This window comes from Telmatherina bonti (assembly GCF_933228915.1).
Source record: "Telmatherina bonti genome assembly, chromosome: 3".
Lineage (NCBI taxonomy): Eukaryota > Metazoa > Chordata > Actinopteri > Atheriniformes > Telmatherinidae > Telmatherina > Telmatherina bonti.
In genome coordinates, this window is record NC_136621.1 from 32,811,424 (window position 1) to 32,836,591 (window position 25,168).

The window sequence follows — 25,168 nt, forward strand, 5'->3', positions numbered from 1 at the left end:
AAACCAATGGGGAGGGGACCTGATGAGAAGAAGGATAGCACAGAGGAGAGAAGGGGTGGAGAGGGGAAAAGAAAACCCGGCCCCTCTTACACCACCCCAACTCTTCGGCATTCAGCCTCAGCAGAAAACCTAATGTGATCAAGATGGAAGTTGTCTATGGACTTTTCTCTGCTTCCTGGCTTTCTGCTTGCCTGTGGGGGCTTCAGCGCTTGTCCAGCAGCCTTGCAGCAATGACACTGACTGAAGTTTTGAAAATGGCTCCCTGAATCATATACTCCTCGCAGCGCAATCATTTAAATGCCAAGTCATTGAAAAACTTGGATTCAGATTTCCCAAACATGGAGGAATTGCTTTTGGTGGATGAATGAACCATCTGGATTACCTCTCCCAAAGCAAATACTGGATCTACAACCTGCTCATAGGATTATATATTCAGCTACAGGATTGTCGCAATACTCGGATATTGAATTACATTGTAAGAAATTGTGTCTTCACTGGAGAATTCACAAGGTGTAAACATTATGATTTCACTGTGAAATATGTCATTTAAATAGTCATTTCTATTGTCAACTGCTTATTTAATGTTTGTAAAGAGTAGCTGCTTTATTATTTCCTATTAGTTTTACTTTTTGATTTATCACGCTGGTTATTACAAGGCAGAAGTTTATTATTATTTAGGATTATATTTAGGATCTCCTATGAGCCATTTGTCTTATAACTACAATTGTGAAGCAATGATAGAAAACAGAGAACACTAAGAAACATTTATTTTCAGTGTGTTTTCAGATTAACAGAATTATTGAAAAACATAATATAATCATAATAATAAGAATATATTCACACGATTTATGTGACAAAGCTCAGTGTGTATTTTAATCATGCAGAATTGCTGACAGCCAGCTGTTGAAGGGCCACTGGCTGTCATTTGCTGTTTTACTTGCCTTCAGTTGCGCCATTGTCATATTTGTGGGTAGATAAGATGAGTGTTAACCAACACCCAGAATTTTATGGCTGATTTTTAAACAGTTATATGCTTTAAGCAGTGCAAATTTGACACATTGATTTAGTTATACTTTGCTCTTTAAAGACTTTTACTGAGTAAACAAAGAAAGAGGCATAATTATATTCTGTTTCTTGATTGTGATTTTGAAATTTTTTGCTTCGTCAGCTTTTTGCCCTGAAAGATTCTTTGAACTTGAAGCAAAGCCAGCTGTTACAGCTCAGAGGGACTGACTGTCGTTGGCAAGCCTTAAAGTGAAATTCAGAACAACTTTGCCTGAAAATCTGTAGTTTTCCCATTTTAGATCAACATATTGAAGCTTGCTGACGTCTTATAGTGATCCAGCCGAGTATATATTTCCCAGAGAATTGTGAAAGCAGTTTAATTGCGTCCGTCTTGAACTTTCACTCATGATTTCCTGTTTACTTTAAGTGAAACATTATTTACCATACTTTCAGCTACATGTTTACTGTAAATGTCCAACTTGGGAGCACTTGATGTTTCTTACTCCCATTTCTCTTCTTCAGTTGCAGCAAGTCTGCTTCTTGGGTTTAGCCTGTAATTACAGCAGTTCTATGGGGTAAAACTGGCTTTTCATCATGCCGGTAGCCATACGGAAAAGAAGCTGGGAAGAGCATGTGACTCACCCATCAGGACTGCAGTACAGCTATGACGATCTGGATCTGGTCTGCTGCCATGGAGTCAACAGTGAGGGACTTTGGAATGGCTCGGGGGCTGTAAAACAAGGTCGACGGACAAGATGTGCCTCCATGCCAGAGGGCTGCCACCAGTTGTCAACAGAGGACTTTGCACAGACACTTGTAGAGGCCGCTTCTGCTGTTGGTGATGTTACTGAATCAAAACACTTGATGCTGACTAAAAACAGAAGAAAAGATCCTCTGGATTTGCAAGTGTCAGTTCATGGCTCAGGTGAGGTGCAAGGTGCTGACCTTACTCAAAGTGCCTCAGACTTAAAGGATCTCCAAACTGTAGCCACTGGGGATCCTGGACCTTTTTGCTGTAACTCAAACAGTTATATGTCCAGTGCAAATCATTCTTGTGCAACTGATCCCAGCAGCCAGAAAGAAAAAACTCTGTATTGTGAAAGTGATGTTGGCTCAGACAGTAGCCAGAGTCACATCTGCAATGACGATAATGTCTTGAAAAGTCCACATATCTCTCATGATGAACAATACATTTCTATTTCTTCGGACAATGGGCCTCTATTGTGTGAATGTACTGGTGAGCAACTTGGCAAACTTCCAAATCACCAGGAGACAAAGGAGAGCCATACACAGGGTTGGAGCAGAACTCCTGAAATCTCTGAGGCCATGCAAAACCAGTCCACTGCTGCTGAACTGGAACCTCAAACTGACTGCCCAGATGTTGTCGAAGTGATGTTTTCCACTTCTGACCAAGCTGGGGCAAGTGGACCTGTTGTTGTGCTGCACAGTTCCGTTGACATGATGGAGAGTGGGGATGCAGTGTCAGTGGCGAATAAATCTGTGGAACCAGTTGTAACGTTGGCTGTAAATGACTGCTGTAATGAAGGATTGTCTGAAAACTGGAGTAAAGATTCTTCTTCCAAACTAAATGGACTGGCTGACTTAGAAACTGTAAATGAAAAAACAGGACCAAACCACCTCGAGGAAAAAGTTCAAGGAGAACAAGATCGTGATGGCTGTACTGGAGTGTCGGATAAGGGTCGTAGTTGTGAAGTATTTCATCAGCCACTGATGAAACGGCATGGCGTTGAAATGGCAGCTGGGAAGTGGCCTCACAGAGAGGAAAGGGCTCAAGGAGAGAACAGTGAAGAAGGACAATCTGCCAGGCATGGACCCACAGAATCAAATGATACTGGATGCAAAAGTCAGTGTAGGTCTTTGAACACACAACTAAACATTTCTTCTGAACGACAAAATGCCGGCGGTTCAGGGGGAGAGGCCAAGAAGACAAACACTATACTGTGTGCAGATCGTTCTGAGCAAACATCCGTAAGTGAGGCAATGATAAGCTCTGATAAAAATGTATTCCCTGAAGAGCTGACTGTTTCTGAGGACCTGGATATACCTCATCAAATGGAAAACAACTGTTCAAAACTGGACACAATCCCAGAGACAAGCTTTGTTGAGACAGGTGACACTAGTAAGCAGAAACCACAAAAAAACACCAATGTTGGTGTTGCCCACAATCAAGATAATGACTCCAGTTTAGATGATACACATAAAGCTGTTGAAGAAGACATGCAAAACCTGCCAGCATCCTCTAAGGAGGTCAATGAGAGACTCCATGGCAACCAAACCTCTGGTTATTACTTCAATGAGTCACCTGCCTCCGAGGTGGCAGATGGTCAGAAGGAACACCATCGACCAGAAGCTGCAGGCTCTACAATGAGGGGGTTGAATGAGGCCACAAGCTCGGTTGTTTGCAGCGAGGATCAACTGTCCAGCTTAATTTTCAGTGGAACAAATGAGACCGAAGATCAAAAAGAGGACAATATGATCAGAGTGCACACAAGAAAGGTAAGTTCAAATAGTATATAAGTTATGTAGATAAGTTTAAATCATAATGGGGTTTTTCTTTAGGGAACTGTGATCCTGCCACTAAATTTTCTCTGACATGTTTTTGCTTTGTCTTTTTTCAAATTGAACCAATCCTCACTGGACATAAATGCCTTTTTTTTTTTTTTTTTTTTTTTTTTCTTTTTGCCTGTCCTGTCCAGCATCTCAGCATACAGAACAGCAATCTGCATGCCATATTTTTGCCAGACAGATTTGCTCTGTCAAGGGAGACATCTCATGTATATAGCTGCCCTTGATAATCTGAATATTTTTAATATTATGATAATTATTTTATTTTATTTATTTATTTTTTCCTTTTATCATTTTGCAATCATCGTCAGTCTTGATATGGCCGAGCTGGACCTGGCAGGGAAAGAGGAAAAAAACAAAAAAAAACATGCTTTATTTGTCAGGACATAAATGCCTGACAAATAATCTGTCCCACACTCTGGGAAATGTCTTGGAAAACAATGACTTCACTCTCACATGCTTCACTCTCACAAATATGAGGGGGGGGGTTTGTCTGTGCAATGTTTTACTATTTCTCCAGCTCTCATTGCAAAACAAGGTCCTATAAGGACATGGAGACTGTAAACGCAGCGGGTGTTGAAGCTCAATCAATCTCGAGGCGGAAATCCTTAAATTGCTTTTCTTTGAAAGTATTGTATACTGTGCGGTTTAGACACTGGATAAGTGTGCTCATTTGGTGCAGTAATCCTCAGAATATTTAATAAGCTCTTCATGGAGTTGAGCTGGTTGAAGCAAATCAGTGGTCAGAGAACTCATGGTATTTTCTATTAGTAATCGCAGCATTATTTCATTTGGAATGACAACATACCCACGGCTTACAGCGCGAGGCCCTTTTGCAGGCACAACATTCAGAAGAGACATTTAAAGTTCTTGCACAAAACTGAACTTATTCAAGTTAAACACCATGTTGTAAATGGTGATGGTGGAGAATCCATTTACATACATGCAGGCCTATTTGTATGGGAGGAGTTCTATCTGTTCCTTAAATGTTAAAGCTTTACTAAAATTGGTTGCAAGTTGGAGTTTAAATAATAATATTAAAACACTTCTGAAGATTATTACTGTGTTAGTTGCGCATCGCAGTTTTGGTCATGAGCTATACATCTGTGGGCTGAGTCCAGATTTGTTGGGACAGAATAGTGGGTCAATGTATGGTATGCTAATTATCGTAACAGGTGCATGTGGGATCAGGTTGTACTAATCAGACCCATGCAGGACTCTGCTCCAAGCTGCAGTTTTAATTCAATCAGCTTTCTAACGATGTGAGAAGAGCGAGTTTATCATTCTTAATCTCTTCCATTTCAGGGATAATACATCTTTTTATTATCCATGTTCACTGCTTCTGGTAACTTAATAGGTTTTCATTTTTCCTCATAAACGTCCCATCTTAGAACAACTGGTGTATCTTGCCAATGTGAAGGGGATGTAATAAAATGTCTATCAACACCTTCTTTTATCCCGATCACCTATATGTTCATCTCTTTCTCCGTGTCCCTCTCTGTGGAACTGGAGTCTGAGCAGGGCCTTTAAGTCGCACTGCAAACCTTTTGCAATGCGCCTGTCGACTCTTGACTTATCTCTAAATTCAATATTTTGCTTAAAGACAAAGCATCTTGAATGTCTTAAAGATTATTCAAGAACATACATTCATCGTATTATCTCTTAGTGGACAACAGCAGAAGCGACCTGGAATGATGTCTGGTTAGATATTGTACTGACTAAATACTGTGTCCCCCAGTGGACCATGTTGTTGTTGCAGATTGGGTTTCTAAATTGTAGCCATCTGGTTTGCATAATGGCTTGAGATTAAACTGATATTGGGCTTTGTTACTTTGTTTATTTGTTTTAGCAACAAGGTCTTATCCTAACCTCAGGGCCAACCTGGCTCAGCAGTCGTTTATCTGGCAGCAGATGACTTGGCAACATCTTCCTCATTCTCTCGTTCGCTTTTTGACTTTCTGTATGGGTTATTTAATTAAATTTGTGTTTCTTGGTCACTGTTCATGAACAAAATAACCACATTAGATTTAATGCGCAGTTTTTTTGAGTAGATAATTGTTGAAAGACTGTTAAGCTCAGCAGAAAGAGAATGAGAGGCGGCTTAATGCACAGGTTGGATTTAGACTGGTCGATGGAGGGGGGGAGAAAAAGGAGAAAGAAACTGGAGGAAGGGATCTAAGAGTTCAGAAAGTGTGGGAAACACATCCAATCTCAAAAGACAGGAAGTTGGAAGGAATGTAACAGAAACCTCAAAAATGGGAAAGACGGAGAAGAAACTTTCTGAGAACACTGAAACCACCACCATGCCCTAAAATACTTTGCCTCGTTGATGCTGTTCTGTGGCTGTTGTTGCCATCCCGAGACAGATGCTTTTGTTCATTCAGTGAGGCCTCGTAAAGATGTCATTGTTTTACCACCGTACAATGTTTCATTGTGATACTTTGCCAAGGAGACAGAATGTAGCAACGTGTGAAGCCTCTAGCTGGGAACGCTGGCAAATGCATCAGTTTGAGGTGCGTTTCTGTGACATGGAAGTATGTGCTCTCTCAGCAAACCTAGTAGAAACTGATTTGAACTGGCTAATTTTGCACTAACTGGAAAATAAACAAAAGCACAAGTCATGGGACATGAGGGATGGAGTTCAAAGACAGATGGAGGACTTAGGCTGTGTCCTGTTATTGCTGAGTGCATATGACCTGACTATACATGTGTATCAGCATCATTTATATCACCACATAGGAATGCCATCAAACATAAAGATTAATTTTAGTAAGATGTCTAAATCCTGTGTGACCCAATCCAATTTAATTAAAGGGATCAACCTAGGAGCAAACATATGATATTAAGAGATAAGCTCTGTGTGTCACAAACCCTCCCTTATTAGATAGTGAAGGAGTCTGCTCGTGCTGTAACAAGATTTCTTCAGGTTTAATAGGCGAATCATTATATTTCTTGGAGGTCTACTAAGGAGAGAAGCTTAAACAAGGAGCCACGTGCAAAACCACAAGAGAAAACAGGAAATGACAACTTGATGCTTAAATCTCTGCAGAAATGTATTTTTCTTTTGGATCCTGTGATAAAGGTTTGTGAGGATGAAACAATCAGATCTGAGTGATTGTGAACAGGGTGGTACATTAGGTGGAGCATTGAGCTTCGCTTGGCTGGATATCACTCAGCTTGTCTTACTGGGATCAAACCACCTGAGGTCAGTGTGAGGCTTATTATCACAGCTTAAGGGTGTGTAAATCAGAACTACAGATAAACTAAATATTTCAGGTCTTGAAGTGGAAATTACACAAAGAAGTCAGTGCCTCACATTTGTTTCTTTAGACTTTAAGTTTCATTGAAGGGGATTTGTTGGCATTCAAGGCAAAAAAAAAAAAAAAAAGAGAGTCGCTACAGTGTGCTGACTTGAATTATTTGAAATAACTTCTTTTTTCTACTTTTATTTGTTCAGCGTGAGCACACTCGGTTAGACTCCATGGTGCTGCTGCTGATGAAGCTGGACCAGTTGGACCAGGAAATTGAGAATGCCCTCAGTGCCACTTCTTCTATGGACAGCACTCCCACCCCACACCGACGACATCTCCTGGTACAAGACATAACCATTTCACCTTGTTAAATCTGAATGTAGTAACTCTGGTATTTAAAGCAAATCTTTAGTGTAACTGTACATAGTTTATTGATAAAAACAAACCATTAGTCATGCTGTCAAGTCCAAGTGGATTTGGAAATGACCTTTTTCTCTGGTTACCAATTCAGACTTAATTTGTGATTGTTGCACCTGCTTGTGCCTGAGGACTGTGACATTTGGATCCACCAGGTTTCTCTATTCCACCATGCTCAACCTAAAACTATCTATTGAGGAAAAATAGATAACAGACTTCATCATAGATGGAATAGATTCAGAAGAACAACAAAAGGGGAAATTGCTATGATCCACAACACCACATGAAAATCGTAAGACTATAGACTGATTATATGTGTAAGTGTACAAAGTTTCAACATTGCTTGGATCTGGGGATCAGTCAGTTATCATACCCAGACACAGCTATCATCAGTTTAGATTTCCTGTATCCGTAGGCCAACGACCAAGATCAGTAAGACAATGAGTCTAATTCATCTTCTAAATAAATCATATCTGTAAAAAAAAAAGAACTGAAAAAATAGAGGACTGCAGTGTCTAACATGTTTGTATTTTTTACTTTGCAGGAGGTTGATGTAGGACCTGCGCCAGCAGCTTCACAGTCTGCTGCTGCTTTCCTCTCAGAATCTGCACCATCCCTTGGAACAAAACCCAAGAGCAGGGTAAGTCAAGTCAGAATCATTTCAATTTATGTTTTATACACACACACACACACACACACACACACACACACACACACACACACACATATATATATATATGTATATATATATATATATATATATATATATATATATATATATATATATATATATATATATATATATATACATACATACATGCAGTGAACCTCCCAATTGTAGGAATGTCCTCCTTCTGCTCTAAGAGTTTAGCCAAGCAGACGTTAAAACTCTTTAATTAGCTAGTTCCAAGGATCAAGCCTCCTTCATCCCAACAAAGGGGTCAGGAGGGGAGTCTGAGAGGGGAAAAGCCAAGGCAGGGGGGAGCAAGAGGGACACACTTCAAGTGAGACACATTTTAAACCTCTTGCTTGCTCATTTCTTGATTATTGTCAGTCTTGCACTCAAGCAACCTTTTACACATTTAGAGGCATGATGTTAGCTGATTTGAGACACTTTATCTCAAAATATTGTGGTGTATGAGAGGATGAGCCTTAAAGTCTTTTGCAAAAGAGTCCAGCTGTCAAGCTAGATGAAACAGACCAACATATTGAACAGAGAAATTCCTTGATAAAAAGTATATTTTTCAATTTTCTGATGCTGTTCTGTGTTGACATTGCTGTTTCTATGTGCTCAGTGAAAATTTTCACACAAGAGTGAAATAGTTTGGTTAAGTTCATCAATGTGGATTAGCATGTTATATGGGTGTCTTTGGTCCTTGGCTAACTGTTTGTTCAACTTCCATTTCTGCAGTAAGCCAAGGTAACTCACTAAGCTTGAGTAAACAGTGCTTTCACTGCACCTTAAAGGAGGCCTTTTACAGTGGAGGCCCCATGAGGTGATTGGTTAAAGTCAGAGAGATGATGACTTTGTGAATGGGGATTCCCAGTAGTTAATAGTTTCAGGAGACTAAATCCTTTCAGACTTCACTGTTATGACGCCTTCATAATCGTTTTAGCTAGACAATACAAATCTTCTAAATGATGTAAACACACAGCACATATGTGCAGATCCGGGGATGAAGTTAGTTTTATTTTTATGACTTTGTCATTTTTACACAGCAATAACTTAATATTAAAAACACATAATTCATCATTTACTAAGCACAAAGATATTATCTAAGATAATATCTTTTCAAAAGTGCCTGTATATTATTTATTTTCTTTTTATCTTGGCATAATCCCAATAGGAAAGAAATTAATATCTTATTATAGCTCAAGTATCAGGGCTACTCTCAATACAAAAGATGCACCACAATAACAATGATCAAATTTAATTAGCATGTAGATAACATGAGCTAATATCACCACCTGCAAACCGTTATAGAGAGATTTGTTAGTTTCAAAAGTAAATGTTGCAGATGAACCACCAAACTTGAGGACTAGCTTAATCTAAAATAATCAAGCATTAAAAAAAAAAGCTATGCATTTCTAAAGGCATAGTTTTTTAGCTTTTAAAATGCTTTCCACAATTTTACAATGACATATAAAATGACATACTGAAGGCAATCAAAGACAGTTTTACCATTCCACCTCTGGTCAAGTCCAAACATGTCCCCTTATATGAGCTTTATCATACTCTTTGTAACTGTGTTACATATTGTTTAGAGACTATATGTTCCAGATAACCACATTGTCGAAACCCAAGGAGAAGTCCCGATCGGTTGTAGTCGACCTTTGGACTGGATGAATATAAACTAGTCTGCACATCAAGTTAAATGTTCTTTAGAAATGAAAGTATGTTGATCTTTGAAATGGTGGACTTGCATTATTATGCCATTATTGTTATTTTAGGTGAAAATGGTCCTAAAATAACAACAATAATCGCGTAGCGCAATATTATCATTTATCGCATTAACTTCTGAGACAATTAATCACATGGCAAAATTTGTTACCGTCACAGGCCTATATATATGTTGACAATCTTAAACAACTTAATAATGACAGATATTAGATGTTATGCTAAGGATTAATTGTTGGGTGACTGAGACAGAAAGACATGGAGAAGAATGTGGGAGGCCTGTTATATTCAGAATAACATATCCAACCCCCAACATTCAGAGAAACACTACCTCCTCATTGTTGTGTCTATGAGTATAGAATATTCCTAAAGTGATATATTTATTTATCTCATTTTAATCTCTGTGCCTGTTGTGGAAGTCCAGGGGGTCATGTATAGGGCCCTCTAAGACTCTCTGGGGAAAGTTGCTGCTGTTGAAATGCACTTTTATAGATTACACTATCTTTTTACACTCCATTTTACAAAGCACCAACTTCCATTGCAAAACTGGTTGTTACAGTTTCACAACCAAATGTCAAAATGTTTTCATTTTCATTCATATACATGATTCTGCAACTTGATATGTTTATTCAATCACTTTGCTTTCTTAAAAATACAGTGCCTACAGAAGTAAACACAGTTTTGCATTGAATGTGTCTGTATCGCAGTGTTTGTCAGATCTTAACAAAATTCAAAACATGATATCCAACATCACAGGAGTGTTTCTTTTTGGTAGCATTAGTTGAATGATGAGCTTCCGAGTTGACAATGTGGGGTCAGTGAAGCAAACATTTCAACCTAAATTCTGTATACACTCATGAAATATTTGGACAGGATTGTTTTTCTTCTTCTTTCTTTGAGCTTGTCAATTCGATGTTGATATACATTTAATTATATAGACATTTCCTAAAAAGAACATGCTCACTTTAACCCTTTCATGCATGAATTAATAAAAAAGCAATTCAATCTTTTTTAAATACAGTATTTTACCTTTCAGACATATTCAATACTTTTTTTTTTTGTTTATCAGTAATATTTAGAATTTATCATGATTCATGACTTATTTTAATGTATTCTATAAAATATATTTTAAAATAATATATAATCATAATTATATTATGTAAATCTTCCATAAAATATAACTATCATTTTCTTGTCCACTACAGGGCCACTATCCATGAAAGGGTTAATGAGATGGACACTTATTACAGCTGTAGTATCTCATTGCAGTAAAGTGAAGTGTCCTTTATGCATGGGAAATGAGCATAGTTTAGAACGCTGTGGATGATTGATCAGCTCTATGTAGAAATTCAGGAGAAAAAAGACTAATGTGTGTGTATATTTCGACATTTGTTATATCTAGAGATACTGTGCTTATAAGAAAATGTTTATCATTTAGCACATGCAGTCCAACCATCTTGTACAGGATTATGCAAGTGTTGACTGGTATTTGTATTATTTCTGTCCCTTCTGATAGTGAGTGTAACGCTGTATTGTGATTGTGCTAAGCACACTCTCATGCTGTTCTGTTCCTTATGTAACCATGATAAATGTGAAGTAGTGGTATGTGGCAGAATGGGTCCGTGATGAGTGGACATCCACTTGGCATGGATGTTGTCTTTCTCCAACTGTTGTTGTTAAGGCGTTGAGTTCATGTGGTAAAAGTCTTGGCCCTCGCTTTGCTTAGCTTGTGGCTATTGTTAGCCTTCGGCAGGTGGCTGTTATTATTGCATCGAACGTGAGGGTAACATCTAGCGGATGTTGTGCCACAGCAGGTGCTTTTTTCATGTGTTGCAACTATTCTTTCCCCTGAGTGTTTTTGTTGGCAGGGTTCTATTACTCGCTTAGTATAGCAGGTGTCTTTCACGGCTGTTTTGCTTGCATTGTTGCACTGCAACAGGTGTTTTTTTTTTTTTTTTTCTTCATACATTGCTGTATGTCCACCGTTAGTTTGATGTGCATTTTAGTTAATTATTATTTATCAGTTGACACCCAAGTTTTTGTCTCAGTGAATTTGTAAGTGCAAGATGTTGGGATAAATTTAAGTTAGCCTTAGGAATTTGTTATGAGGCTATTTTTAGAGTACTCCAGAGGATGTACCAAGAGATGGGTGGAGACTGACTGCTAACCCCTGACCACCTTCCTCTAAATGATACAGTCGGAAACAACATATCAGTCACCTCCAGCACTGACCGTTCCCACCAGGACGGTGAAAAAGACAGAACCCACCAAAGACCCTAAGAGACTGCTGAGCAAAGCACATGACAGGCTGTTAAATTTAGCACAGGGGTGTTTTGCATTTCATGCATACGTTGACAGGAAAGGTGCTGCTCCATGCCAGCCTTCATGTTCTCCATCTTTTGTAAACATTCCTTTACAGGGCAAACCCTGACCCTGTGTTAGGGTCTGTATTCTGTCTCCATAGCAAATCTGCTCCAAGTACAGCTTCAGTCTGTGATCCCTTTGCTGCTTCAACCTCTTGTGTTTTCATATCAGGGCTGAGAGTTTTTGAGATGATTGATCGAGAGATCTTTTTTATTACATAACGACAGAAAGACCTGATTCCTTGTCAGTAAGTTATATCTGAAAATAGTCTTTTTTTTATCTGTCTGTAGTCTGCTGGACAATGGAAGCGCTGTGGTTTGCGTGCTAAGGTCACTCGCAGATCTCTGCTCTGTCCTTCCTCTATGTTCCGCTTTGGCAGCCTCGCAGGGCCCAAACATCCTTCATCTGAACCACTCCTCTAAGTCCCAGACAGATTAAAGAAAAACTATTGTATTTTGTTACTTTTACTGCCAACGTTTTATCTTTACATTTGGTATGTCATTGCCGTCCTTGGTCAGTACGGCATCCAACAGGCATAATTATGTTTGCCTTCATTCCACCCACATATTTGGCTTAAAGACTCTACACAGCCAAAATGGGTCAGCGAGCTATGAAGCCGGCCGCCATTCAGTTTGACGAGAGCTGCCGGTAGGGGTCCTGGTTGTGGTCCTGCTGGCTGCTTTGTGTTGCGTCATTGTCCCCAAGGTCACTACTCTGCTGAGCACAGCTGTAACAAGGAGACAAACACAGACCAACTGTGGCTTACAAAAAGAGGATCACAGAAAAAAAAAAGGCTTATGTTTGGAACAGGATGTGTAAAATGAACTTCTCCTTAACCCCGACAAGGAAATCATGTTTTTCCCATTGATTCAAGGGTGTATTAATGCATAAAGCACTCCTAAAGAAGAAAGCAAGACATGGAAATGGTCCATCACTGTTCTGATAGTTGTGTGAGTATTATCAAACATCAAGTTCAAAGGAAAGCAAAGTATATATCCATGCAGTGTTATGACTCAGTTTACATACTAATCTTTTTTTGAGTTAATGTATGTGATTGTTTCACAGAATTAGTTTTCTGTTTTAGTATTTTTTTTTATTTACACTCAAAAATCCCATTTTCACTCCGTACTTACTGCCAGCTCTCTGCTTTTCAAGCATTGAAGCTAAATCACATCAACTTAATCACTTATGTCATTTATCATCTGTTGATTTAACTTTTTCTTAAGTTTTTACTAAAATGGATGATTTGTTTTCACTCGTCATTAAGCTTTGCTTCACTGTGTTTGTGCTAACATATAAAAACACATCTGAAAGTATTTTTCATACTTATTTATGATTACTTATTACTTATGAATACTTATTTTATTTTTCATAAAAAATACTTCTTTTGATAAAGTAATTTTCATTTCATTTCATACACTTACAGTGTTATAGGCTGGCACTAAATCAGTCAAGTGATTGTGTGTGTGTGTGTGTGTGAAGACGACAGTAAACAGTGCTGCAATAGTTGCAGGGCGATGATGCTTGTTGACAGTAAATCTTAAGGATGACTAGAAAATACAAGCATCTGGAAACACCCCTGCAGCCTGCAGATAATGAAGGGCCATAAATCACAGAACAAACAACAAGCTAAATGTGCTCTCAGAAACACACACACACACACACACATGCACTGAAATGAACTATAAAACCAGGGTCAATTAAAGCCACACTTTTTCAGGCATGTGGTCGAGTGTCTTTAATTGGGACTTTGGGCTTGAACACATGTTAATATTTTCGTTTTGATTGTGTATTTCCTCCTCTGTGTGCCTCTGACTTGCATCACCTCAGTGAAGACTCATCTGAGTGTTCAGATTCAATTCAATTCAATTCAACTTTATTTATATAGCGTCAAATCACGGCAATGCCATCTCAAGATGCTTTACAGACAGAGGGGAAAACATAATGAAGGCCAATTCATAACAGCCTATATAAGGAAACCAACAGATTGAGTTGAGTCCAACTCAATCTCCCATCCTGAGCAAGCACACTGGCAACAGTGGGAAGGAAAAAAACTCCCTTTTAACAGGAAGGAAACCTCCGGCAGAACCCGGCTCAGGACAGGCAGCCATCTGCCTCTGCTGTGTGGGGGGAAGAGGACAGAAAGACAACAGACAACAGGCAACAGATCATCTTTGCATACAGTTTTTCATGGTGTAAGGACAGAATGTGGCCTACTCGATGAAGATAATTTTGTATTCATAGTTAAATATCTAATTGTGCTGTTTATAATTTTCCTCTGCAGAGTTACAATTTAGCTCTTCAAGTTTCACTTATCCACTTTAGTTAAATGTCATGCCATCTAAAGATCATTCTTAAGGAGTTGTTTAAAAACTCTGACCCAGCATGTCTCTGACTGGTCCTTCTGGTAGATGAGTAAGCTGTGCTTCCACCGCAACACTGTTATGGGGCCTCCACAGTTTTTGACGGAGAACAGTCTAATCCCTCTTGTTAACCCACTTTCTGCTTTCTACCCAAGATGTCAACAGCTAATCCACAGGCCAGCATTGTTGTTGCATTTGAGAAGCTTATCCCTATTAACTCTGGTCTTTAAGCTACACTTCCAGCCTGGCGAGCAGGAACAGGTGACACATTTTCTCTATTGATGAATGTAACAAGAGCGGAATGATGCTAGTAAAGCCTGTTTTTTTTGTGTGTTTCTATCAAAAGGTTTTAAAGTTTTTTTTAAAAAAATTCTGCTTTTTTGAAGCCACTATGGTTATATGGCACACGAGTTTAAGCAATTTCATGTAGAAAGGATAAAACAGGTGAGAAGAGGGTCACCTCAGTCTGTCTTCTGCATGTTGTAACACATGTGCAGTTACATATTCACATCCAACTACCCCCCCCCCCCCCCCCCCCCCCCCCCCCCCTTTTCACTCCCTGAACTGCAAGTGTAGAGGCAAGAAACTCCACATTGATCCTAATTTCCTTTTTTGTCTTTATGCCGTTAAAATTCTAAGTCCTCTGATATTGGACAAATTTTGCTGTGCTACTAAAAATGAATTGCTTAGTTGAAATGTTTGTCATATTGGGTCAGAGAAAGAAAACCAAACTGCCCAATTTTGGCTTTCAAGTGAAGCATATTATATATTGTCAAAAATTGCTTATAATTTTTTACAATTAATTATAGAAACATTTACAGAAAAGTTACAAATAGAAAGACTGATGCAGTATGGAAGCTCTGTGAGTCGATGATGGACATCAAGCTGGTGGATTCATACATGAAAGTTACATATTGTGACAAATTTTTATTTTATGGTGAAACAATTTTTTCTTGAAAGAAATCCTATTTTATAGTCATTTAGAAAACACTTTTACCCAAAGCGACTTATATACCCTGATAGGCACATCGGGACAACTTGGGCTTCAGTGTCTTGCCCAAGTACACTTCTGCACATAGGAGAAGCCTAAAATCAATCTCCCAACTTTCCACTTGAAAGACAACTGCTCTTCCTCCTGAGCTACAGCCACCTTTTATCCTTAAAAATAATGATGGCTGCATCCGTTGGGTGGTTGATTGAAAAAAACTGTTTACACAGTTACATAGTAATTGTGATTACTACTGAATGTTTGGTTCCTTGGGTCAATGAGATGGCATCTAACTTCCACAATTCACTGCTGGCGCATTTCCAGATCGGTGTTGGTGCTACATTTCAGTATTGGTCCTCACAAAATCAATCTTGTTAGTTTTGTTGTCGTCTATATGCTGTAAAGATACAACCCAAATTCAGCATATTCTGGCTTGTAGGGAAACTGTATTTCGGTGATTAAAAGAACAATTAGCCAATAGTTAGGATTTAAGACTAATGTGTTTATAACATCTCAGGATTGATATTAATCCCCTTGCATCATGGACGTGTGATTACCTGTTCCAAGATCATTATCAAAAACCCAATGATCTGTCTAATTCTACAATTTCATAAAACATCGTTCTTGACCTTTTCCCATGTTTGAGCCAACCACTGTCTAACACATACAACTTGTTTATATGCAAATGTAGGATTTTCCTTTAAGGAGTCATAATCCCAAATGACAAATAATTTTTTTTTGTATTTTTTTAAAAATATGTTTTGCAGTAAAGCAACACCATTTATAAAGATTTAAGAAGATAGAAACAAGGTCTGGTGTTCTGCATTTCTCCTTACAGCAACACACCGAATTCAAATGAATGAATCATTGACAGACCTGTGCAGAACTTAACAACAAGCCATTGAAGATGCATTTTATTTGAATTAGGTGTGCTCCAGGGGGGAAAAATCCAGTACCTGCAGGACACTGGCCCTTGAGGACTGGATTTGCTGATCATTCATGTAGTATGATAAGCTTCCTGTACGAATTACCCCATATAGAGAGTTTGGTAATGACCAGTCTTGTGTTTTGTGGCCAGACTTGTAAAGACTTATTGTCTTGTCCAGAGATAGATTCCAAGATCATGTCAACAACAACAACATTTCACAGTATATGCCTCAAGAGTCCAGCACTAAATCTTTCCAGACACTGTCTGGGACAAGAATCCTCATGGTTTGCTTTAATCATGAAAACAACTACAAGTGTATGTTTTTGTCAATGTGTGCATGTGTGTGTGTGTTACCAGATATCTCTCTGTTCCACACTCTTACATCACCCCGCAGAGACCATAACTCATATCTCAGGGTTGAGTGAGGGAATAAGGTCTCAGTTGACAGTTTTAATGTGTTTGAGAGAGAGCGAGTCCACAGTGCACATGGTAAATACATTAACCTCCAAACGCTACAGAAAGTGGACTCACTCCTGCTATTGATTTTGCTTCAGTTCTAGGTGTCAGTCAAAATATGGTTCAGATGTGTTTTTATTTTAAATTACGGTTTAATTTAACATCTTGCCTTTTCTGCAGGAAATTCCTCAATGTATCATTACAAGCCATTACATCACTTCCTGTTGACACACTTCAAGTGTTACATATGGAGACTATTAAAATGTGCGAAGAAAAGAGAAATAATTAGAGGTTGGTAGCATGGGGTTAGACTTCGACTCAAAGTGAAGGCAAAATGAAATTGTTTCCCACGTTTCCCTTACACGTGCACTCATGGGTTGACGGAGCATGCAGAAAAAAAATTCCTTTATAAATGCAGGGCAGAAAGACCACATTCATGCTGGTAAAAAAAAGAAAAAAAGTGCTCAAGATAACATCTCCAAGGTCAGCAGTGCACATAGACTCACACACTTCTCTCCTCCCTCCACCACATCGTTACCTTAAACATGCAGAGCTGGAGACGCTAGTTTACCTGACTGTGGGCCATCTGCACCAATTTAGCCATTTGCACTAAGTGGTGGAGAAATAGGTTTGGGTTAGCCTAAGCCCCCCTAATCCTTGGCCAGCATAGACCATGGGTGGTCACATACACACACACACACACACACACACACACACACACACACACACACACACACACACACACACACACACACACACACACACACACATACTGCAGCAGCAGTGCATGAAGGGGGATGGGGATGAGAGGCTGATGGTGAGGTTAAAACAGGTTTGGTGGATTTCTTGGGTTTGTTGTGTAATGGCCACATGCCATTGACTTACTTAACATCGTTGACTGACTGCGTGCATTCAGTCACATACAGAGTCCCTTTCTGAAAAACAAAAGTGTGTTGGTCTCCAAGGGAAGGTGTTGAATGACATCACATGGGGACATCCTGCAGTAAAACTAATTAAATGAGGTTAAATCTGTAAAAGAAAAAAAAAACTTAGATGCAACTCTATATACTACCATTCTTTAGACATTTAAAACATTCACAAGTCCTTATGGAAGACCTGAAGACCCAAGCTACACATGTTGATGTAAACTTCATAACAATGTCTGAAATCTGGTGAACATATAAAAATATTTATTCAAGCATTGTTGGGATTCTTTAACTGAACATTTTTTAACTAAATCTACTTTACTAAACTGCAGCCTCAAGTGACTTAATGACAGTAATAACCATATGGCCAATAACCATGTAGACTCAAATGTTTGCAGGCGTCTACACACATGTGTAAGGCAAACACATGCGATGGCCCCTGTGCCTCAAAACCACCCATTTCCATTAAATTAGTGGCAGTTAATGAGGCAGCTGATGCTGCTCTGCAGCATCCAGGTCCCCAGTGGACACTTGATGCAGCCTGGACTACACCACACTGTGTCGACTTGAACTGTGGAATGCTAGAGTAAAAGAAATAAGTGTCTGTTTCTATGAAAGCACTGGTGCTCAGTGGAACCCATTTGTTTACATTGTTGTTATTTCTTCCTCACTAACATTTTTTAATCTGTACTGTGGTCATGTGATAGTGAGATTCACTCTGTAAGCGACTTCATGGGTCACTGATAAGAGTCTGTGGTGTGGTGTTTACATAGAGGCACAAGTGCACACCAGTCAACACAATGGCTTTAGTGCATGCACAGACCTCCCATACTGATTCCAGCATTCAAGGCAAATCTTTTGCGAACGATGAAACACATTATTCAATTCTTTATTATTGTTTTAGACACAAAATGAATTTAAGAAATTTAATGCTGCAACTTTTACGCAGCATTGCTCAAATATGGTATACAGATGCTTTATTGCATGTATTGGATCAGAATGAAAGAGTTAGGCTCATGTTTCTGTTATTTTGCACCCAGTGTCAGTTGAAAATAAAACGAAACATAATTAATTTCCTGAGGAGCAATAATAATAGGGCCCTTGCTCAACGATTGCTGGGAGAGGTATGGGGTTTGGGGTTTCCCCATGATCCTTAATTGGACTAAGATATATATATATATATATATATATATATATATATATATATATATATATATATATATATATATATATATTCATAAACATGTACTTTAGTTTCCATATTACTCTACCAGCACACACTCACATGTAAAATGAGCCTCATAATCTGTGGATTACTGATTATGTAGTTTGACCTATGGTTTCTACAAAAAATAAATAAATAAAAAGAAAGAAGAAAGCAAAACAAAGAAATAGATCGTTGAGAGTAGCCAACACATCTTTAAATACTGAGCCCCCTTGACGTCTTAGGACCATCGTGCCTGTACAGATATTCTTCCTCTTTACCGTATAATTATCTCACTCTGTGATGGACTCAGACAGTGGAGCTGTACAAGTCAGTGTTGACAGTGAACGATAAAAGCAGGCATGCTTTTATATTATTTAAGGACAGATTTAAGTTTACCATGGAGTCGAAATGGGCATCTTTGTGGAAATGAATTTCCGGAGATATTTCAGTAAACAAAATAATGTCAGAACATTATTGTCATAATGTTCTATTAGATGTGTTGACAAGATTTCTACAGTTAGGTAATAATCATACATATGATACCAAGTAACATGCCACGTTGACTGATAACTTACAGAAAGCTATCACTAAATGTTAAGAGAGAAGATTCATAATTCAAAACATTTTCAAACATACATCATTAATGTTTGGTTTTTATTTTGTAGGTACCTTATCACAGCAGTGAACCACCTAAGAAACACTTCGTCTTCCTTATTTATAAAGATTCTGAAAGTTTCCCAGCCTTACATTTAGAAGATGTCTTACAAAATGACTTACTTGATATTTCACATGATAAATTACTGTCATCGCGTTGGGGTGGGTTCACCAACTGCAGCACCAATGTATGTTATCAAGGGGGACATGGCCCAAAAAGTTTGAGAATCACTCGTCTAAGATAAGATGTATAGGAGGTGGTGAGAAAGATCTAAAATGTAAACCCATGGATGAAACAGCCAACTTGCTTGTTATAACTTGTTCACATCATTCCAGCAGTATGGAAGAATGAGATGTTGCAGTGTTGTGGGCATGCATCATGTTCCAGGTGTCTGCTGGCCCAATAACTTCTCTGAATGTTGTTGCCAACATTAGGTTGCCTGGCAACCAGTATAAAGTATTTCAGCACACAATATCCGTGCAGTTGAAGGAAAAGATGTGATGATTTTGAGTTGGGGAACTTTTGATGTGATTTTAGGTGGATTTAGTCACAGTTGTACGAGGTATGTAGGCTGTATTCCCTTCTTTCTCGTCACCATGCTAACCTCAGCCTAATGCAGCTGCTTGTCATGGCTTTATATTTACCACACAGATATGGGAGCGGCGTCAGTCTGTCTCTTGGCAAGAAGAACAGCAAGCAGAAAAAAAAAGAAATTCCATAAATTTCTAACAGCCTTGGAAATTATATTTAGTGTGGTTTTGACTGCTCCATATCTCCTACAAAAAGTAAATTCCTAATGCTTATCTGGCGTTAACATTTCAAACTCTGTAGGATGCATATCTGTCTTTGTTGACCTCCTCAGTACGCCAAAGCTCTCCAGCTAACAGATAAAGGGTTGGAATCAGGAAAACTTTGATTTCAAAGTTGTTGATTCAAAAGTTTGTGTCGACATTTTGCACGTAACAAAATGTGAGAAAAGTGAATGTATGATAAGAATTCTCTTCACTCTCTCGCATCCTTTCCAGGGGAGTGTGGATTAAAACAGGTTTGTGTGTGGAGATCAACCAAGGACCCTGAGGTCAAATGTCAGTGGCAAGAAAGACCTTTGCATTCCATCTAACCGCTGCCACACACGCACACACATACACATACACACACACACACACACACACACACACACACATTTTATCACTGAAATTAGAAGCAACTATCCTATTTTTACTACACACTCTCTCTTGATGCAGAAGTATTTCCAAGAAACCCTCAACAGCTAAAAAAAAAAGCCAAATTAAGTGCACATTATAATGAAAATCTCCATACTGTATGTGTTGGGATTTTATTGATGTCTTTTATGAGGGATGTCTCTGCAGACTACCCTACATGAGCGCTGATTCAACATTGACTCACAGGAAAGTGTGCCGCCTTCTCAGACTTCTGATGATGTGATATTTGTTCAGATGTCTCTGGTGGGTTTATTATCTGGTGCAACCGTTGAGCAGAGTGTGTGCGCATCACAAAACTATGTTAACAACATTCCTGGTCTCTTAGAGTTTTTGGTCTTCTTTTAAGTTACATGTATGTGTGAATCTTTGCAGTCCCTGAGTTTTAATGGACTGCAAAGTGGGTTCTAAAGAGACTATATGATGAGAGCTGTGCGGATCACAGATACGTAATGTATATTTTACACCTCAGCAGTTTCTGCAGCTTGTCTGCATTTTGTTGTAGGCTGCTGGATTTCATTTAGGAAGCTTAAATTGTGCAAAAAATGGTTTATAGCAGCAGTATGAATCATTGCATTGCATCAAATGTAATTACCATCCATCATAACATAACCAAGTCGTCTCACCCCTTTGTCTCTCACAGAGCACCGTTGTTGTTCCAGAGAGGGAAACGACTGGTAAGTCTATGCTGCTTTTTTTCATTCTCATAGCTTGGTAGATGAGAAAGCTGACATTTGTGATATTATCCGGACCTCCCAACACATCCCACTGAGTTAAGGAAAAGTGTCTGCAGCTGATATGTCCTGGGCCCCACTTGGTATCATGTGAGGAGATTTTGGGGGCAATTCCTAATTGATAACCTTGTTTGTGTTCACAATGAGGGGCCAAAGAGGATTCAGAGCAGAAGTCAGAATGTGGTTGGGTGGGGGGAAAGAGAATTCAGGTTCCCTTTGAGACACTGGATGCGAGCACAGATAAGATCTGATTCTCATCTTTTAAACTATTCAGCCTGCTGCCTTTTCCAGATAAGAACCAGACTGGATGTCGAGTCTGGTGCCCAGAACTTTTTGAATATTATGTTGTTTACCCTTTGCCCTCATTTTTATTCACCTTCCTCAGAAGAAGCAGCAATTAACTTAACTTTTTCGTAAGTTTTTTTTATATATATTATCATGTAAACTAGCACCTTGTATTGATAATTGCATAGTTATAAAAAATCATCATGGCATTAACAGTTTGATGATATAGTATGCTGTAAAAAGTCACCAGGATTGCATTATATGGATGTAGACTAAAAAGCACAAAACATTTCTGACCCACTTGACCCAGATAAAATAAAACTACATTGATCATATTATCTGCCATTGTGACTTTATTCCAAATCAATTTACTTGGAGCATTCAGCAGATCAACATATTGAGGCTTCAGAGACAAGTCTAAGGTAAAGGAGGGGCAAAACAACCACCACTGAAACAAATCAAAAGTTAAGGCTGTGTTAGTTTGCAGCATTAAAAAAATGCCATAACTCTGTAGGTTAATGCTGCTTGCATGCATCTGGTTCTTCACTCATTACGAGCCAGGGATTCAGAAATGGCTGGATGCGTTTGCAGGTATTCTCAAATGAAGATTTACATTATGTAAAGGCAGCATAACTCCTTAAAAGTTGATTTCAACAAAAAAAAGAAACTGATAGAAGTCTAAATGATCAGAATGAGATCTATTGCCATGTTAAGTTTCCACACACAAGAAGTTAGTCTTGCATTTTTGGTGCTAAACAAGGAAAAATGGAACAAAAATAGCACAAAAACAGAACATAAAGGGCATAGAGTATAATAATATGAGAAATAATCAATTTGATTTAGAGAAATTAAACTCACTTTTTTCTTGAATATTGATGTTTCAGATGTATACGATGTGAAATAATTCTGGATTGACTGAGAGCTTTGCATGCATTTAACCTAAATTAGACCTTAATAACGTATATTCTTTTCAGTCAGTCTTACTGTTGCTCCTCATTGGCTTCTTTGCATTGGAATGTCATTTCGTTGTAATGCTTGTTACCGTCTAACTTTTTTATTGACCGATCCGAAGAGCAGACCCAATCCGTAGTGACTGCTCCCTCTCTTCTGGCTCCAGCCTCTCTGTCAGGAGCCTGCTCAAAATGCACACAGTCATCAGGAAGCTATGGATGGACAGACTTACTTTCAGACTGACAGCAGGGGAGCAGTGTTCATTAAACACCCTCCTGTGTCGTCAGTCCGCCAGTAAACAATACCAACGAGGTGGTTCGACACGGGGACAGGCTTTCATATTGCTGTCTCCATCAGGCTGTCTCCGAGCCTGATGGGAGCCCTTGTTCACTCTATGTCTCTCTCTCTCTCTCTCTCTCTCTCTCTAATTACTGCTACTGGTGGAAAAGATTTAATGGGAAATGTGCAGAAGGTCTGTGTGTTTGTGCCAGTGTGTGTTAAGGGCATACTTGAGTTCTACATGTTGGCAAAAGTCCCAAACAATTTTTTTTTTTTTTTTTGCAAAGACACAAAAGCTTCTGAAATATGCAGAATGCCAACTTGAAAGGGTCACACATTCCTGGTCATTTTTCTTCGTTATGTAACCTCCATCTTTGCATCTTTGTGATGGAACTTGGTACTCTGGAGGGGGCATGGGGGGGCGAGGGGTTGATGGGACTTTGGGGGGAGCACAAAGCCTTGCGTTCATTGTGACACTTCAAAGCCCTCTGTGTCCGACATTTAAGCCCCTGGGAATGACACATTTGTTACGGTGTTACATCATATGGCATACCCTGAAGGCTTCTGCTCCCATGCCATGAAAGAGAGCACATTCATGGTTAATTTTACTATCCCACTTACAATGGACACACACCAGAAGTTTCCACTGCTGTTGCTCTGCACTGAAACAGTTGACAACCGTCACGTTATAAACCTTTCTTTTAGAAGATGTAAGTTTCATGGCTTTCCTGTTCAGAGTACCTTGTTCCAACTCCGGAGCTTCCGCTAGAAAAAACCTGAACTTTGCAAGATCTGCAGAGATGACCAAAGTCATCCCTCTGAAGATAAGGATGGTCATAACTTTTACCATTACCATAGTAACCATTGGTTTACTATGATAATAAAATGAACAATAATTTAATCTTGTGTCAGTGGTTCTGTATAAAACGGTAAAGAATGCACACAAAACAGTTTTATTTCTGTTTAGCCATTTGTAGCCACTGCTGTCTGTGTAATGCAATCAATGCATCCAGGGGCATTTATAATAAGATGTAAGTATACTTAGATATATATATATATATATATTTTTTTTTAACTTTCTTTGTTGTTTTTAGAAATAGGAAATAATCTGTTGCTCCATTTGAATATAGCTGATTTAAATTAAACACATCTAGGCTCTATAATGGTTGTGTAACTTGCAGCAAGATGCTTCCTGTTTGGTATCTGAGCTTAGGCTGGTGTCAGTTCTTTGCATTTAGCCGAGGTTAATTAATGTTTTTAAGATGATTGTAAGTTGTACATCAGAGGAAGTGTGGAGATGGATGGCTGTTTTTTTCCTGTTTTTACATGTTAGCTCTGTAAGAGATTCACTTTCAGGATTAGGCTCTGGCACTGCTGCAATCCTGAGCAGGATAAAGTTTCAATGTAAAATAAATAACTGGAAGCAGATATCTTCATGACTGCTTCAGAATGTGATGCGACTTTGGTTCAATTGATGTGAAGGAGTTCATTAATTTTTAGTTGAGTGGGCATTGACTTGTATTTGCTGTGTGCTTATCTTCAGAGGCAGCTTGTTTAGTTCTGTGACCTTACTTCCTCTGATACAGGAAGTTGACTGGTTTACCATGTGTGAATGAAAAGACAAGAAGGGAAAGAATAAGAAACAAGAAAACAAAGAGAAGTTCAGAGTTCATGTTATTTGTATATGCTTTCTTTCATGGTAGACTGACTACAGAATGTATTTTGTATAAAAGCACATTTATTTGGAAGTTTGTTATTTAATGATTGATTAGAAGCTGGTCATTTATAGACCAGCTGATCGTTGGTGACTTAATATAGAGACGGCCATTATGAAGGTTGTAGTAGTCAGTGGTGTTATTATGTCCAACATTATGAAGCACGTTCTGGTCACTGGCCTTGTAACATGTCACCCAGTCATACTTAATTCTGACACCAGTAAGCAAACTTGATTGATTGAAATCAAATTTTTTCCCCACAATTTTTAATAGGTTGTGTACACAAAGTCTGTGTGTGTGTACATTCACCTGTTTGTGTGTATGTGTCTATGTTTTTAAAATATAAAAAGTGCTTTATAAAAAAATTTGATTTGATTCGATTTATTGTATTAAGACATTTTCAACCAATTTCTTCTATTTGGCAAAGAAAGACGTCCTGC

The 25,168-nt window shown here is 38.7% G+C and overlaps 1 protein-coding gene across 1 annotated transcript in view; it reads left to right on the top strand.

The window, feature by feature from the left end:
* The first annotated feature begins 1,472 nt into the window (after positions 1–1,472).
* dlc1 (DLC1 Rho GTPase activating protein) overlaps positions 1,473–25,168 on the top strand; it is an 81,355-nt gene continuing 57,659 nt past the window's right edge. The window contains exons 1-4 of the mRNA XM_079264706.1: positions 1,473–3,522; positions 7,049–7,183; positions 7,804–7,899; positions 21,408–21,441. Of these exons, the coding sequence (XP_079120832.1) occupies positions 1,600–3,522; positions 7,049–7,183; positions 7,804–7,899; positions 21,408–21,441 (2,188 nt within the window). The 5' untranslated portion in view covers positions 1,473–1,599. The remainder of the gene's footprint in view (positions 3,523–7,048; positions 7,184–7,803; positions 7,900–21,407; positions 21,442–25,168) is intronic.